The sequence below is a fragment of the Corvus hawaiiensis genome, chromosome 3 (genome assembly GCF_020740725.1).
Source record: "Corvus hawaiiensis isolate bCorHaw1 chromosome 3, bCorHaw1.pri.cur, whole genome shotgun sequence".
Taxonomy (NCBI): Eukaryota; Metazoa; Chordata; class Aves; order Passeriformes; family Corvidae; genus Corvus; species Corvus hawaiiensis.
Window position 1 is genome coordinate 68653289 of NC_063215.1, and position 16056 is coordinate 68669344.

A 16056-nucleotide genomic window follows, 5' to 3' on the forward strand; every position below is an offset into this window, starting at 1 on the left:
GCTGCGGGCAGCGGCGGGAGCGCCAGCGGAGATAGGGGAACGCGGGGAAAGTTGTGCGGGCCGGGCGTAGGGCTGCGTGCCCCGCTGGGCAGGAGGGCACCGCCGGCATCAGCGCGGAGAAAGTGGGGTTGGAAAGCTGTTTCTGGTCTCGCTGCCAGCGAAGCGCATTTAACCAGCATTACGGGGATGAAGGAAAACTGGGAAAGTAACTCGGAAAAGTGAGTGGGATTTTTTTTTTTTTTTTCCCTCTGTTTTGCTCCTAATCCGAAAAGAGCCGTTTAAAAGGAAAGCAAAAGCCTCCGTGTGCGCCCGCTGCTGGGAGAGGCACGGGAGAGGAGGGCACTGCACACCGGCACCCTTACCCGCGCTGGGCGAGGGTGCGGGATCCTGCGCTTGGCTCTCCCCGGACACCATCGTGTACCAAAGCAGCTACTTATAGTAAACAGATTCATCATGCGACAGAGCGCAGGAAGGTGCGACACAAGCAGAAACAGAAACTAACACTAAAAGGAAGAAAGGAAAAAAAAAAAAGACAGTGACTGCGAATTACTTCCAGAGAAAAGTGGGTGGATGTTGTGCAGCAGCGACCTGGGATTTTAGGGGATGCACCCTTATAGCTTGCTTCTCTCTTGTCCGAGCCCCTCTTCTCCGGCGGCAGAAAGCGGCTGTACTTGGTAGTAAGAAAACAGGAGGAGGGATAAGCAGGAGGGGTTCGCTCAGCAGTGCTTGCGGTGCCCTACTGATCTGCTTTAAGGATTTTTTTTCTTTTCCTGGTGGATGTTTTCTTGACCTTGATTTTGAGACCTCCTACTTGCATCGCAGTTTTTGTGGCTTTATTTCCTTTGGCGAAAAGTGGAAAGGGGGAGGCTGGCTTCGGTGCTGAAAGTTGCAGTCGTTATTATTTTGGAGCCAGCATGTGCACCAACATAGTCTACGAGTGGCTGAAGACCCTGCAGCTCCCCCAGTACGCGGAGTCCTTCGTCGATAATGGCTACGACGACCTGGAGGTCTGCAAGCAGATCGGCGACCCGGACCTGGATGCCATCGGCGTGGCCGTGCCCCACCACCGGCGCCGAATCCACGAAGCCGTGCGGCGGCTGAAGGAGGCGGACGAGAGGGCGGCGGGGCTCTACTTCACCCTGGAGCCGCCGCCGCCCCCCGCCCCCGCCGGGCGCTGCCCCCGCCGGGCGGGTGGGCCGGAGGAGCCCCGGCGGGGGGCGGCCCCCAGGGCCCGGCCCGGCGGGCGGCGGGGGGCGGCCGGGGGCGGGGGGCTGGTCGCGTACCCCAGGCTGAAGCTGAAGATCATGATCCGGGACAAGCTCATCCGCGACGGCATCAACCTGAGTAAACCCCCCTACTCCAACAAGGTAAGAGGGTCCATGCCGGCCGCCAGCCCAGGAGGAGCCGTGGATGTCGGGTGTGCAGGAGCAGCGGGGCTGCTGGGCTGGAGATGAGGGGTCCGGCAGGGCCTGGTCCCACCTGGTCCCACCAGTACAGCACGTGTACTGGTGCTGTCTCCAGTTGCGCCGGTGGCTTTTTCGGAGGAGATTATGATAGGGACTGAGCACCAGCAAAGTGTGAAGAGTAGTGGGGCCAACAAAGGTCAGATCCACCAGCACTTCTTGGCATTGGTGGTGTGGCATGGTGCTGTGTTTTGGGTTTGCCTCCCTTTTTTTTTTTTTTTTAACCGGTTCTTTCAGTCTGGTTTAGTTTGAGGTGGTAAAGCGGAAATTGACAGGATGGTCTTAATGGTTTGGGCGTTTGTTTTTTCTGTGAAACTTTTCCATTTTGTTGAAGAGAGATGGCTTATCTTTTGCTAGTGATCCTGTTTTAGGGTCAATTTCTGTTGGTGAAATGCCTCCTGAAGCAAGTGGTCATCTGGCTGGAGGAAGAACTCCAGCAGCTGAATCCAACTGTTGCCTGGATTTATTTGCTGGAAGATGGCAGTGACTGGTGAATGTCAAAACTATTCATCAGCTGCTCCAGCACAGGTCAGTCAATCTCCAGGATGCACAGTCTGCTCGGAGACTAGAAAAGGGTACATCTCAGAAGAGTCTGTTCGAGTTTGATGAAACCTGAGTTTTACCTAATTCTTATCTTTTGAAAAGGTTGCAATGTAAGATTCATCAGTTTTGGAAGTTAGAAATTGTTTTGTCTGAAACTTTTGTTAGGTTTCCTGCTGGAAACATTATACACAGAATAAGTAAAATGATAGAATAAAATGAATAATATCATGGAGGAAAAAATTATTTGTGAAAGAAACTAAGGTATTATAATGCCTGGGGACTTCAGAGTTCGGAATGGAGTGCTTCAGAGTAGTTTGATGACCCAAGTTGCCTGTATTTTCTTCAATGATTTGAAGTCTCATTTTTCAGAAAGACTGAGCAGTTGAAATTGACCTTCAACTTGCGGGTACTTTTTCTCTCTGAAATGCTTATGAATGTATGGAAGCAAGGTGAAGGGGAGGGCTGCAAGTCTGGGTTTACAGAAATGTGAGGAATTAAAATTGAGAATGTATTATCTGCTGTCAGGGACCTGGGTGTGAGGATAATGGATAAAATTCGACTTGTATAACATTGTGAAGGTACAGATAATAAAACTGTAAATTTCACTACACCAATTTTTTAATGTCTCAGTGACAGAGGCCCAGTCACTTCTCAAGTAGAGCACAGTTGTCTGGTTTGAGATATTTATTTGTTCCCTTTTTCTGAAACTTCTGGCTGATAATGTCAGAGACATTATCTCAAATTTAACATTCATGAACATGTAGTCTAAGTACAGCATCTTCCAAAAGTTACTGCATCATTTTGGGGAGATTTTTTTTCCCCCACCTTTTGGAGTAACACATCATTAGACTGAAATTACCATTACATGTCTGATATAAAAGAAATTCCATGGAAGTTCTGTCTTGTCAGTGTAGCTGCACCACATTACCCACCTCCACAGCTATGTTTCACTCCTTCCTTTTGACTTCGTGTGTGTTCTCAGTTACCAGTTCAGTCTTACCAAGTGGTTCCTCTGCCTTCTCTCTGTGGTATTTTAAAGTTGTGTAGAAGTGGCACTTTGGGACATGGTTTAGTGATGGACTTCGCAGTGCTGGGTAACAGATGGACTCAATGGTGTGAAAGGGCTATTCCAACTTAAATGATTCTATGATACTCTTCCACAGGAATTATAAAATTTATAAGATGCCAGCATATGACATCAAGGCAGTTCAACTCCTTGGCGTTGATTTCTTCTTTAGCTCACTTTATTTTAATTTGATGGGTCTGATAATAATGTGGATTAACTGTCAGGACAAGCTTGCCTTACACAGAAAGCATCACTCAGCTTTAATTGTTTTAAATCTAAATGTAATATGTTGAAATACAAAGAGAAACAAAGTTTAGTTTCCTAGTTTTATTTCAGGCTGTGGTGTCAATGTATTTATTTTGGATAATAAATGCATGTAACACCATTTTTTACAGTAACAGAAAAAACTTTCTTCTCAGCGTGAATCACTTCACATTGTAGCATGTTGTAAGGAGCCATAAAGCTGGCAAGATTTGAGCGTGTTGCTCAACATGCATTATTCTGAATGCCACCCACCATAGCAATCCATCTCCAAAATGGCTTAAAGTGAATAGCAAAAGATCACGTCACTGTACATTATTCATTGGATGTTGTTTAGAGCAAGAAAGATGAAATAGTGTATTTTTTCATATGGGAAAGAGCCATATTATAACAGAGTCTCTTAAAAAAAACCGCAACAAAACCTAAAAAAACAACAAAGCGAAACTTCAGAAAATTGTGGGTATAATTTAAGCATTAGGTTTTTAATATAGGCCATACAACATACAGGCTTCTGCATGTCAAAAGAAACTGAATGTATTCTCTGCAGCACACAGGATAAAAGAATCAACCTGAAGTTTGTGTCAAGTTTTTTTGTATACATTTACCACTTTTTTTTTCTATACATTGACCATTTACCTTGTCATGTGGACATTCTGGAGTGGGGCACTAGACCACTGGCCTATTTGATATCTATTTGCATTTCTGCTTATGCTGAGCTGCATCCTAGTCTTCCACTTCCCTTCATGGCTAACATGGAGAATGCCATCTTCTTTTCTTCTTAATATCTATGTATGGAAATTAGTATCTATGAAAGGAGGAGCCTGCTGGTGTATATATGTGTGTATGTATACCTATGTATATGCATTTCACTTGTTTCCTGAAGTATACTTCTTGGGTTCAGTTATGTAGTTCTCAAGCAATTCTGGTGTTTTAAAACAATCCTGAGAACTGGAAATGTTGCTCCTCTGGCTTCTTCAGAGCCTTTTGCTAGCTGGCTGAGCTGTAAATGTGTCAAAAAATCAAAGATGAATATTGGATGTGGCTGTGGAGATGTTAAAAACATCCTTTTGCTATCCTTCCTTTTTGCTCTAGTTTCAGATGAAAGGTGGAACAACAGAGTGGGCAGAATAGAAATGTACTGCTGTGGTAAATTTTAGTTTAACTTAGTTTGATTACAGTCAGCAGAAATGGCTAACAGCTACTTAGCAGAGCTTAATATAAATCCCTTAAAGGATGTGCAGACTTGGAATTGAAGCTGTGTGTGCAGGTGACTTCAGACACAGAGAATTATCATAAGCCATCTTGATTATTTCCATGGAGAGTTCGAATGAGGCCTCACCTCCTCATATTGCATTCTGTGTGTATTTCAGGTATAAACCAAGGAATGTAACTGTAACTGAGGAGAACTCTACAGAAGTCAGATTTTGTTCCATGTTGGAAATGCTCCATAGTACTCAAAGCCTTATGTTTTAGTTTGTCTACCAAGTTTGCTATTGCTGGCTAGTAGCCTTAGGAGTCTCACATGTCTTACAAGCTTCTTGTGGAGGTGATGGGATTTAATGCCCTTCAAACAAGAGCCCATGGTCAAGTAAAACATCTCTCAATCTTGAAACATCTAGCTGCTCAAAAAATTTGTCTTTATGGGTTATAATTCTGTCTTTAATTAGGAAGTGAATTATGCCCCATGTAGAAAGACTATAAAAAGTCTTTTGCCCTGTAAAAGTTTTGGGGAATGAATTGATGGCAGAAGGAAACCAAAATGAGCAGCCCCTCTGTGTTATGGTGAAGATGAATGGAGGAAAATGCAGCACCAACCTGAACCAACTGGATCTGAGAAGTATAGCCATTACCTCCACACGAAAACACTTCTTGCCTTTGTGGGGTTATTCCAAAATTGATTATGTCCATGCTGGGTTTGAGCAGGAGTAAAGTTACTAAATGTTGCTGTGGAAGAGAAAGCAGAGGAGCATCAATTTTGTCAATATAAAGAGAAGTAAGGTACCTTGTTGTGGAACATGCCAAGAGAAATTTAGTACTCTATTTATCTTGAATATAGATTAAGTGACATTTAATAGTTTACTGGAATTTCATTACTATTTCTAATTGAAATAAATGGCTTGACCTGTTTCTTGAAGAACTTTATTCAATTTTTCATCTGCAGAAAATTGCAAGTACATTACAAACATACATGCATTAAATATCCCACACCAATTAAGATGATTTGCTGAGCCTCAGTAAAGTTATAGTCATGTATATTTCAATATTTATTAGAGAGAATAAAACTGTACTGTGACATATGTACATGTATGTGACCTCATTGTCACTCACTGCGCTCTTCATGATTATCAGCATGCTGGGAAAACAAACACTAAAATTCAGATGCATGAGATCATAATCTCAAGAGTTCAAGCAGATGTAGAAAAGTAAAATGTCAGATCCAAGTTAGTATCTGCTTAAACGCCCAAACACATTCTTTTTAAGTTACACGCTGATAATATAGCACAGATTTGTAGTTCTGGTTAAGTCTTTGTTTAATCCTTTGCACTACAAAATGAGGAATATTTCACATAAGTTGAGTGTTAAGAGGTAAAGATGCCAGCAATACTGCTTTGAAATACACTGGTTCAAGCTGGGGCTGGATAATGTAATCAGCACTTTAGATATCTGCAGAAGTGAATTCAGCAAATTAAAAACACTGTGCTTTGAAGAAACGGCAACACTCACCTATACTGGAATTAAACATGAACCTTTTTCTAAAGACCTGGCTGCTTCAGAATAACTGCATCAACTCTGATTAGCAGAGCGTTCTCAAATATGCCTTGGGGAAAGCTGCCTATTGACAGAAGTACTAGTGCATTAAGTAGTAACAATATTTTCATGGCAATAAATTAGCAAAGCTACAGGCAATGTTCAGGAAGTGAAAAGGTATTTTATAGAAGATACCACTGAATTTGCCTTTGACTTCACAACTCTGTTTTCTTTTAAAGAAAATGTAGCACCTCATATATTTACCAGCTGTTTCAAAGTCCTGGTTTATTAAACTCAGAGAAAACGAACTGGAAGAGGTCTTCTTCCAATCAGCCCATTAAAGCAAAATGATGCAGAATATGAACAACACAGTACTATACTGTATTTGCATTTGAATTGTTCCTGAATATTTTAAGGTGTATTGAATCTCCTCTGAAAACGTTGAATGCAAATTTTCATGGGTTTCATTATTTTTCAGTTTTGAGGGGAGGGAAATCTCCTTAGGGTACATTACAGGTGGAGTCCTGAGAGAGGATAGTATCAACTCCACAACTTTCTTGCCCCCTTTCCACAATCGTGTCAAGAGTAATTTCTGAGCTCTGGTCGTGGTGTGGGCTGGCAGAGGAGCTGTGCGGGACTGAGCAGCTGGCCTGCAAGGGGAATCCTTCCTGCATCCTCCACAAGGCTCTAAGTTTGAAGGAAACGCTAAACTTACAGGTTCCTGGCAAGAGAGAAATGCCTAGTCTCTGGTAGTTCCTGGAGGGCTTTTTTCTTCCCCCAAAGGACTTGATTCAGTCAGAGCTCTGTAGTGCAAATGTGAACTGGTTTTTCCCACCTAATGTGGGGTTTTGTGTAAGTACTGCATCTCAACAGGGACACCACCAACGGTGTAAGAAAAGTCTGTCTACCAGTTTTACTCCCACACACTAATAACCTGTCTTATTTTAAGTAACTTTGTTGATCATAAGTCTTTCTGAAAAGTAAATGCATTTTAAGGAAAATATTTGTGTTGATAACCCCACCCCCAGAGCTTCTGTCTCTGCCATATGTAGGATGATGAGGCCCATACACACAGCTATGCATGTGGAATACAAAAAAAACCAAGATAATTTCTCTCCAAAGAAGTAATCTTGTGAACCATGTTTCTAGTTTTGCTTATGACCAATATCACTATCTCACTTATTCCATAATATGTAGGGCAGCCGTGTGCGTGATTTTTGATGTGGAATTGAAGAATTAGTTTAAAGTCATGACAAAATTTAGAGAGATGAGGCACTGGGACCCACTGCTGCAGTGTCTTTGTCTATTGCCTTAGGATTAAGAGTAAACTTCCTTATGTGTAAGTAAAAGAAAAGTGATCAAGGAATAACTGGTGACCTGGCTGCATGGCAATTAGTTACGCCTGTTCTGTGTGTTAGTTATACCCTGCATGCATATGTAATCATGGAGGGTCCCTATCCACTAGTTGTATAGATCCATATGAATAACCTGAAACACACTAACAGCCATTACAGAGTTTTTGAAAAATGCAGCAGAGAGGTTTGAATTGACAGGAATACTATTATTATAGATTAGGAATAAATGTATTATATCACTTACAGGAACTCGCTTACTGGTTGCAGACTCTTCCAAAGCAGAAGAGGAATGGAATGTGTTAATACTAGATTGTAGGTTCAACGTTTAAATTTCTTGCTTTGTCAGTTTGAATGAGCCCCTCTGCTTGGTGTTTGACAAAGCTATCTGTTCAATCTCTTTGTCTAGGCTAATACGACATCTCATATTGATGTGCTTATCTTGACAAATGTGGTGGCTTGTGCACCACAGGAATCGTCTTTTATTAAAAGAGCCCGGCATGGCTATGTTTAGCACTGCCATGTTATTTTAGGAATGGCTGTGCAGCAGGAAGGGGAGAATCGGGTGAACCTTCCCTGACACCGGCAGTCTGCAAGCCAAGCCGGCCCAAAACTGTCTCCAGTGACTCATCCAGCCTCTTCAGTTTGTTACTTGCAGATAGTAAAGAAACTTTTCTTATGATCTTGCAAAACAAAAAAGAAGTGGCGTGTCACGTGAAACACAAGTAGAAGGGCCTTCAAATAGTATCTCATCTTCATTCTCACAAACTCAGCAGGATGGGAATGACAGTGATTCATGCCTCTCGCGGGAGCCCTGTTCTTCCAGTTGGTCTCATTCCCAGTGAAGTCAGTGGGGGTTTTGCCAGGGATTTCATTTGATGCTGCTTTTTCAGTGAGGTGTTCGAATTTAAATCAGCTAACAAGCATACCCTTACAGGCTGTAATTGTGGTGGTGGGCAATAACAGGATTACATGAGTTGAGAACAGCAAGTACAACAGAAACATGAAAAAAAAAGAAATCAGAACTTTTCAGAGCTTTAAGTATCACCATTAACAGCTCAAACAGCAGTGAGGCAGACTTTTGAACACAGATCTTACGGGTCTATGCCAGAATAGGTGTTTGGTAAATATTCTCTGAAATCTCCACTAATGTGTATTGCATTAACGTAGTTGTTTACAGCTGTCCTCTCAGTAACTTAAAATCAGGGAGAAATAGCAATAATATACGGCAAACAAAGCTTACAGCCAGGTACAAATATATGTCTTCTACACGTTTGGGGTTTTTCCCAGAACAATTGCACTGGTTTTGAGGAAACATGCCCTGATGCAGGCATGTGGTGTCATGACATCACTGCATATGATGTCAGTCAAAACTTTTTGGGGAAATTAAGTCCAGCTCTGATGTCTGTGCCTCAAAAAACACTTGGCCTGGTTAAGAGAAGAGCTAAAAGGCTGGGAAAAAACCCTTGCCTTTCAGTCAAGGACTAAGGGCAGTTTGTACTGCTTTTTTTTTCCCAGAGTTAGTTAAGTGGCCACTTGGCCATGCTTTCACATGCACAGAAGGAAATATTTTTATTAGGAGAAAAAGGCTTTGCGAACTTCAGTGACTGAGATCAGGAACTAGGCTATTCATGCTGTGAAGAAGGCCAAAAGCCAGTATAAACCAAAAACTTAATAAGTTAATATTCCATAGAGGGAAAAAAAGAAAACAATCTCCAGACAAAACTAGGAGTGTGTGCCATTTTTTGCATCAGTGCCCTTAGTTTGTGGATAGAGAAGCTGGCTGGAAGTGATACGTCTACACTAGCGAGCTCCTGTCCCTTGGGCTCCACATTTCCCAGCCCTGCTGTCCCAGAGCCTTCTGTGTACCCCAGAGCTACCCGTTCCCTGACTTCTCCTAAATCATCTCCCCAAAGTCTGCCTCAGGACACACTATCTTCTTCCCTAAGAGCAATCTCATTCCCACCCAAGAAAGTACATCTTTTGCCTTTGGTCTCCCTAACCTTTTTTTCTCCTAACTGACATTCTGTGTGAGTTTCATTCCATCTCCCTCTCCTGCTGCCCAGTGCCTCAGGCTGCTATTTGGATCCTTCTCTCTCCTCCCTCATGTTCTAATGAGAAGAGAAACTTTCTCTCCCACTCAGGAGAGTGGGACAATCACTTCTCTCCCCGTTGTGCTCAGTGTCCCCAGCTGCCTTCCCACCAACTAACACAGGTGGCTGAACCCATATTGTTTTCATAAAACTAAAGCTCTAAACTTTGATATTAAAAATTTCAATCTTAAAACTGCCATAAGCAGCAGTTATCCAAAGTCCCTCCAGCTCCAGTTCTGAGGCAGAAAGAAGGGATCGATCTAGGAAAGGAGGATGTAATAATAGCTCTTGAACCTCTGTATGGGATTAATTTGGTCTTTTTGAAGCAGGACTCAATGTATTCTTAAAAAAGTAAGTTGTAACCTCAATGCAAAATGCATTCAATGCAAAATTTTCGAAAGGCTTTTCTTTTTTTTTGCAAAATTTTTTAGTTCTAACAATGTGATCATAATAATTTCTTTGAATTGCAGCATCTCTGAATTCTTGTCCAGTTGGTTTTTGTTTGCCAAAATGTTTTTCTTCAGACTTTATTTAAACTTGTTCTACTTATAACTGCTTGTATTGTACTGCATTGAGAATTTTTATACAAATGCATCTCTGACCTTTTGTTTACCTTGTAGTTAAGGTTCCCCCCTAAATATCCAACTATTAGTTTAGCAGAGGTTTTTCTGCAGTTACAGAATGAAAAGTACCAGGATAAAGAATCATCGAGACTATCATAGATATTCATGTGCTAGTTCTTAAGCTAAAAAGTTCAACCTAAATATAAGGGCAAGTGACTATTTCAGCCTCTGAGTCTACATTCTCTCTCACGTCAAACCAAACATCAGAAGGGAATGGCATTTTAAAACACTAACCTGTAGAAACTAATGGTGGAAATTGAAATTACTAACCAAGAAGGTTTGTTCCTTTTAAAGTATTAACAATTAAAAGAGGAGAAAACAGAAAATATGGAAATGGGACTGAAACGGGACTGAAACAAGAGTAATTTTGATTTAACCTGCTGTTTTCATGTGAAGAAAACTTACTGGACTTTCCTGTGATAACTTCTAAAGAAGATTTTGCCAAGAGTGTGTTTCAGAGAGAGCATTTTCACATGCACTTAGTATTTGCACAGTGTTAAAAATAATGCTCTGTAGTTTGTGGACTAGGACGGAGCAAGAGGAAGTTTGACAAGAATACCACTAGTTGGTTTCTGTCCAGCTCTAAAAATTACATACAGTAGGGACATACTGTTAGATTAGAACTAATAAGATGTGTATGTGTCATTGCCAGTAATGTCAAAACCAAACAAAACCCCCAGTCACTCATTTTATATCTCTTCAAGAAGTAACATTTGTATCCCTAGCAAAGGTTAAGGCAGAAATCTTCAATATTTCTCAGGCTTGTGGTCTAAAAACTCCTAGTTTGAAGCAATTTTGAAAAATTCTCCCTCACTAGTGTTTTGGGTCCTGATGCAGTAGTTCCCCAGGAAATTTTTTTGTTCTCTTTGACAGAAAGGCATGCATGTGCCCTCAAGTGAAAGGAAGGGAGCTTATTTGCCATCAGGCAGCAATGGAAATCAGCTGAGCCAGGCTTGCTCCTGAGGGCTCCCAGGCTGGTGGCCTCAGTGCTCATTTACCTCTATAAATATGAGTAGCACTGCAAAGGCTTGAGTCTTGTGGGGATATTTTGCCAAGGGAGTTCTGCCTGCAGTGACCCTTGCCATGGGTAGGTTTTATGCATGTCAATGAAAGCAGATATTATCATAGTAAGAGGTGGTCTGAATCTCTTGTGGAGGTTGGCTTATACTGATACTACTGCAAGTATGTGCTAGTTTGGGTGTTGTGCTTCTTATAAAATATTGCATCCCTTATGAAATTGGGTGGCTTTCCTATGAGCCTTCAGTAGTGGGTATTAATGCACTTCTTTAAGGAGTTGTGAAGGATTGAGGTATTTCCCTAAGGAATTATTTCATCATAGAGCTGGAAACATATTTAAAAGAGAATTTATACTTAACTTATGTATATTAAAAATAACTGCTTATGCAACCACTGGATTCATTAAGTCAATTCCTATGGCGTCTATCAGGAAATAAGCTATTGCAGTATATCCTCTACGTGTGTGTGATGGGTTTGGGTTTGGAAGAGGCATGGTTTTGTCTAAGTTTTTATAGAACTTGTTTTATAGACCTCTCAGTGGCTGAAATTGATGTAATAGTTAATATTATTGATCTCATTTTGGAAAATAAGGCAGAAATTCCTTTGTGCTAAGCATATTTCTTCCTACAGGGACAAGGAAATGAGTATCATCTTCTCAATAATAAATAGCAGATTTATACTTACAATGAATATGAATTTAATTCAAGGTGAAGGTATCAAAGGAATTTCAAGAGCTTATTTTTCTCTTCCTCTCCTTGCATCTCGCCATATTTACAATGGAAAAATGTCTTTCTCTAATTCGAATTTGCCACACAACTAGACAAAAACAATGTGATCCTTTTACTTAGCACATTCTAAAATCTTCCTTTTTTGTTGTTTTTCCTGAAAGTTTGTGCAGTATGAATATATGCTTCCTGTTCTTGATAGTTTTTAATTCGTAGATGTCTAATCGAATGTTTTCAAGGTGTGTTAGTTTTAATTGAAATGCTAGCATTGGTTTGCTTTCAAATCAATCATGGTATCTAAATTTTGCTCTAAACTTTTAGAGTTGGTATCCTAAAAATGACTTTCAGAGTGACTTGGGTGTTTTTACTAATACCTTGCTACTTTATACAGCCCCTCTCAGAACTTACCTCTGCTCTTTGATAGTTTTGTTTCTTCTGCTGCCTTTTTTTTTTTTTCCTCCAGTTCTTCCTTCTCCTTTTGCTCTGTCTTCCTTTATTTTAGTGTGCGCTTGTCTTGCAAAGTGTTCCATTTACCAAAACAAAATTTTCTCTAGACTCTTTCAGATAATTACCTGATTAGTAATTATCTATTGGTGGTTGTGTTTCTGTCATGGATAATAAGCTAAACGAGAAATATTTATGGCTTTAATATTACATAGGTTTGGGGGCATGTATGAACATTTAAAAGCATTACAAAAACACCTAAAACCTAAATAGACTACAGAACTGAATTTTTGTCTTGCTGTACTTTCTTGTGGTCCACTCATTAGCGGCTTGAAAGTGAAATATATGGAATATGCAATTGTATGTTGCTGGATAAATAGCTCTTTGATAGAAGAGGAAACTTCTGCAGTTTAAGTGTTATCAGTTATCTTTTCTATAGTAGGGTTTTCAAATTAAAAACATATTTACAGTAGATTCTGTCAGGTTTGTAGGCCATGCCCATTACTCCCATCGTGTGAGTTGGTGGAAATTTTGCTATTGATTTTGTTGGAAATGGACTGAAGGTTTTGCCAAGGAGCTAAGACTATGCTTTCAAAGTAGTAAGTAAAAAAAAGTAACCAGTATGGTTTCTGGTTGAAATCTTGCCTAGATTGAAATGGTTTTTAAAACATATTTTTATTAGCTGCTATTTTCATGAGCTGGTGAAGTCCTTTCTCCTTGGAATGAGCTGCTGGGATTTTGGGTGCCCCTCCCCCCACCCCCCCTTAATGTTGTCAGCCATATGCTGTTAAATAAATCTCTACCTCTTTTCTTTCTCATTTTTTTTTTCTTGCTTGCTTCTATCTTGCTCCTGCTCACCCCCTTCAAACCCCCCCCCCCTTTTCATTTTTGAATTTGGAGGTTTGTAAGTTGTAGCCTGTCAAACAGTCTGGTGAAATTCTGAATGGTTTTCCATTTTCCACCTAGAATTTAGGGAATAGAAAGTGTAGTCAGTAAGAATGAGGTGCTTTTTTGGTACATGAAAAATATTTAGAAGGCAAGAAATGGAATAAATTAATAATTGTGTTATAATTATCTACTGATCTTGTATATCTCTTTCAAAAGGATTTTTAACCTATTAAGGAAAAGTAATCCTATATTTAATTATTAGTGCCTTACTAGACTTAAACTGCCTGGGAGGAGCAAGACTTGGAAAGGAGGTATGAGCTTTAGTAAAGAAATTGCAAGAAAGCCTGACTGAGAAAAAAAGGATTTTGCTTTGTGAGTTGTCTCATGCAGTTTTGGAACTATATGGCCCAAGGACAAGATCATTCTGACTTTGGTGAAGGAGTGGGATTTGTTTGGAGATGGGTAGATAGGTTTACTATTGTGTCTGGTCAGTCCTGAAGGTGGAAATTTTACAGCCATTGTACTAATTTTCTGTTCCTTTTTAATTTAAAGTCATTTGTTCAGAGGAGTTGTTGGCTCTCTGCCCATATGCTTCTTTGCTTTTTCTTCAGAATCTATGGTTTCTGCTCCCTTTTCTGATAAATACACACACTTTTAGACCTGTTATCCCATTGCTTGTGCTCATGTAGACCACTTTCTCAGCCTGGAAAAAAAAACAAGCCTGAAAGGATATGCTAAGAACACCCTAAGGATGTTTTCTTTCTGTATTCTCAAAACTATGTATAAAGAATAGTTAAACCCTGGCTTTCCAAATACTGTCAGTTTCTTTTAAATACAAGAAAAAATTGCAAAAGAAAAGCATTTTTTTTTTCCAGAGGTTCATGTTTAAATCCCAGCTCTGGATGTTGTTTAGACAGCTTGCAGCTGAAGAATGTTTCTTGCAGTTTTATATAAGCTTCTTTTTTTTCCTGCACAAATAAGTGGTAGTGCTGCATGGAAATGAGTATTTCTAAATACCAGAAGAAGGAGGGAAAATGGTTCAGCCGTTTTCCATGTGTTCCCTTTCAATGTATCTAAGATTTGACCAAACGGATGTTGCCAAAGTTGTAAAAATAATTCTGTTTATGTGACATCAGATCCACACAGGGAGTTAAATGTCCTTCTGCTGTTTAGCTAATTGGTAGCACTAACCCTCGGTAGTTTTTGTGGCTGAAATACTTGTCCAATACCTTTGAGGAGAGGTGACATACTGGTAAGTATTTTTTCCTCAAGTGTGAGCTGGATTTTGAAACTAGTGATTGACAAGTAGTTTTTTAACTTTGCAAAAGTCACGTTACTGGTGGTCTTAATCTTGGCTATTAATCATTTGAGAACAATAAGCTATCTTTACTATTAGAATTTTTTCCTAAATCTTCCATGCAACAGTTTTAGCATGTTACTTCTTGCCACATCTGCCATGGTCATGGAGAATAAAGGTTTTTGTCTTGTCCTCTGGTGACAAGCTTTAGCTGCCCAAGGAAGTTACGAAGTTCTACCTAAAGGTCTCTGCTTAACTAATAAAGATGGTTCATTAATCCTTTTAGGTTATACTTGCTAGGCCAGTTCTTGTCCTTTGAAGTTGGTCTCTTCCCTTGTTGGACTGAAGGGCTCTGGGCAGTGAATCCTGTTGGGGCCTTGCTGGTGTTGGGCATAAGTTACTTTCTCTTTGCAGTTGATAATTTGGTTTGTTTACCCCCATATGGCTGTTATCCTTTTGTAATGGTGTGATACTGCTGATTCATGCCTTGGAGCCACAAGTGGCCCTGAGACCTTGGGTAGCAGAGCCAGCTATTTATTTTGCATTATTGGTGTATGTAAGGCTTCGTGGTCAGTTGTACTTTCTTGCTGTTGTCCCTGATGAATAACATTTACTGGGCTCTCCCTCCAGTTTAAGACTGCTTGGAAGGCTATGCCTGTTGCTCTGTGCACTACTGCTCCATCCAGTTGAATGTGGCCTGCTGATAAAAAAAATCATTCTGTTTCTCTACCCAAATCAGTACTAAAACCAGTGATTATTGCTGTACTGAGGACAGCCCTCTGCAAAACTTGTCTTGTTCCCTCTTTAAATTTTTGTTTGTAAAAATATTTTTTCCTCATATTTTGTACTCATTTGTTATTTTGATTTATACTGTGCTTCTCTAGTTTACTAATCCAAATGTCTTGTGAAACAACATCAAAAGATGTAATGAAGTAAAGATTTTTGGCATCCACTTTTTTTTTTTTTTTCCTGGCAACTTGTCTGGTATACAAAAAGATTAGGTTGATTTGGCATAATTAATTCTAGACAAGTCTAGGTTGACTGTTAAGCATTGTGTCACTTTTTGATTAATGAAACAGAAGCATTTTTATGTGGAAGGATCAATAAATACTGCCTGTACAGTATAAAATATTTTTCCAACAAATACACATTTGTTTCATCCTTCTGTTGTCTTCCTTTACCCAAAAAGTCACTGCTCTCGGTCACTTACACCACCAGTTTTGGGTGAGGGTAGCATGTTTTCTTGCTGAGCAGCAGCCCATCTCCTTGCATGCAGTCTAGATTTCCCTCCCATGCTGTGATCATAAACCCAGCCTTGTAGGTGAGCACCTCTGCACAGCTGTTGACCCCTGCATAGAAGACAGTGTCTGTCAGACAAAGACACCTGTGTGTCCTCTCCATCTCAGCTTCTGCTAGTTTTCTAGTGGGTAGGGGGAGCTGTGAGGGTAACTTTGTTCTCCACTTCAAACACTTTGTGCCTTAGCAGGATTTGTCTGTAGGTGCCACAGGAACGTGCATGTGCAAAAGCAGAGTCTG

At 40.4% G+C, this 16056-nt stretch overlaps 1 protein-coding gene across 4 annotated transcripts in view; it reads left to right on the forward strand.

The window, feature by feature from the left end:
- Positions 1 to 704: 704 nt before the first annotated feature.
- The window catches only part of SASH1 (SAM and SH3 domain containing 1), a 534286-nt gene continuing 518934 nt past the window's right edge, over positions 705 to 16056 (forward strand). For 3 of the 4 annotated variants that reach the window (XM_048296504.1, XM_048296509.1, XM_048296505.1), the window contains exon 1: positions 705 to 1367. In XM_048296504.1, coding sequence (XP_048152461.1) covers positions 915 to 1367 — 453 coding nt within the window. In that variant the 5' untranslated portion in view covers positions 705 to 914. The remainder of the gene's footprint in view (positions 1368 to 16056) is intronic. The other variant, XM_048296508.1, reaches the window with a different exon arrangement.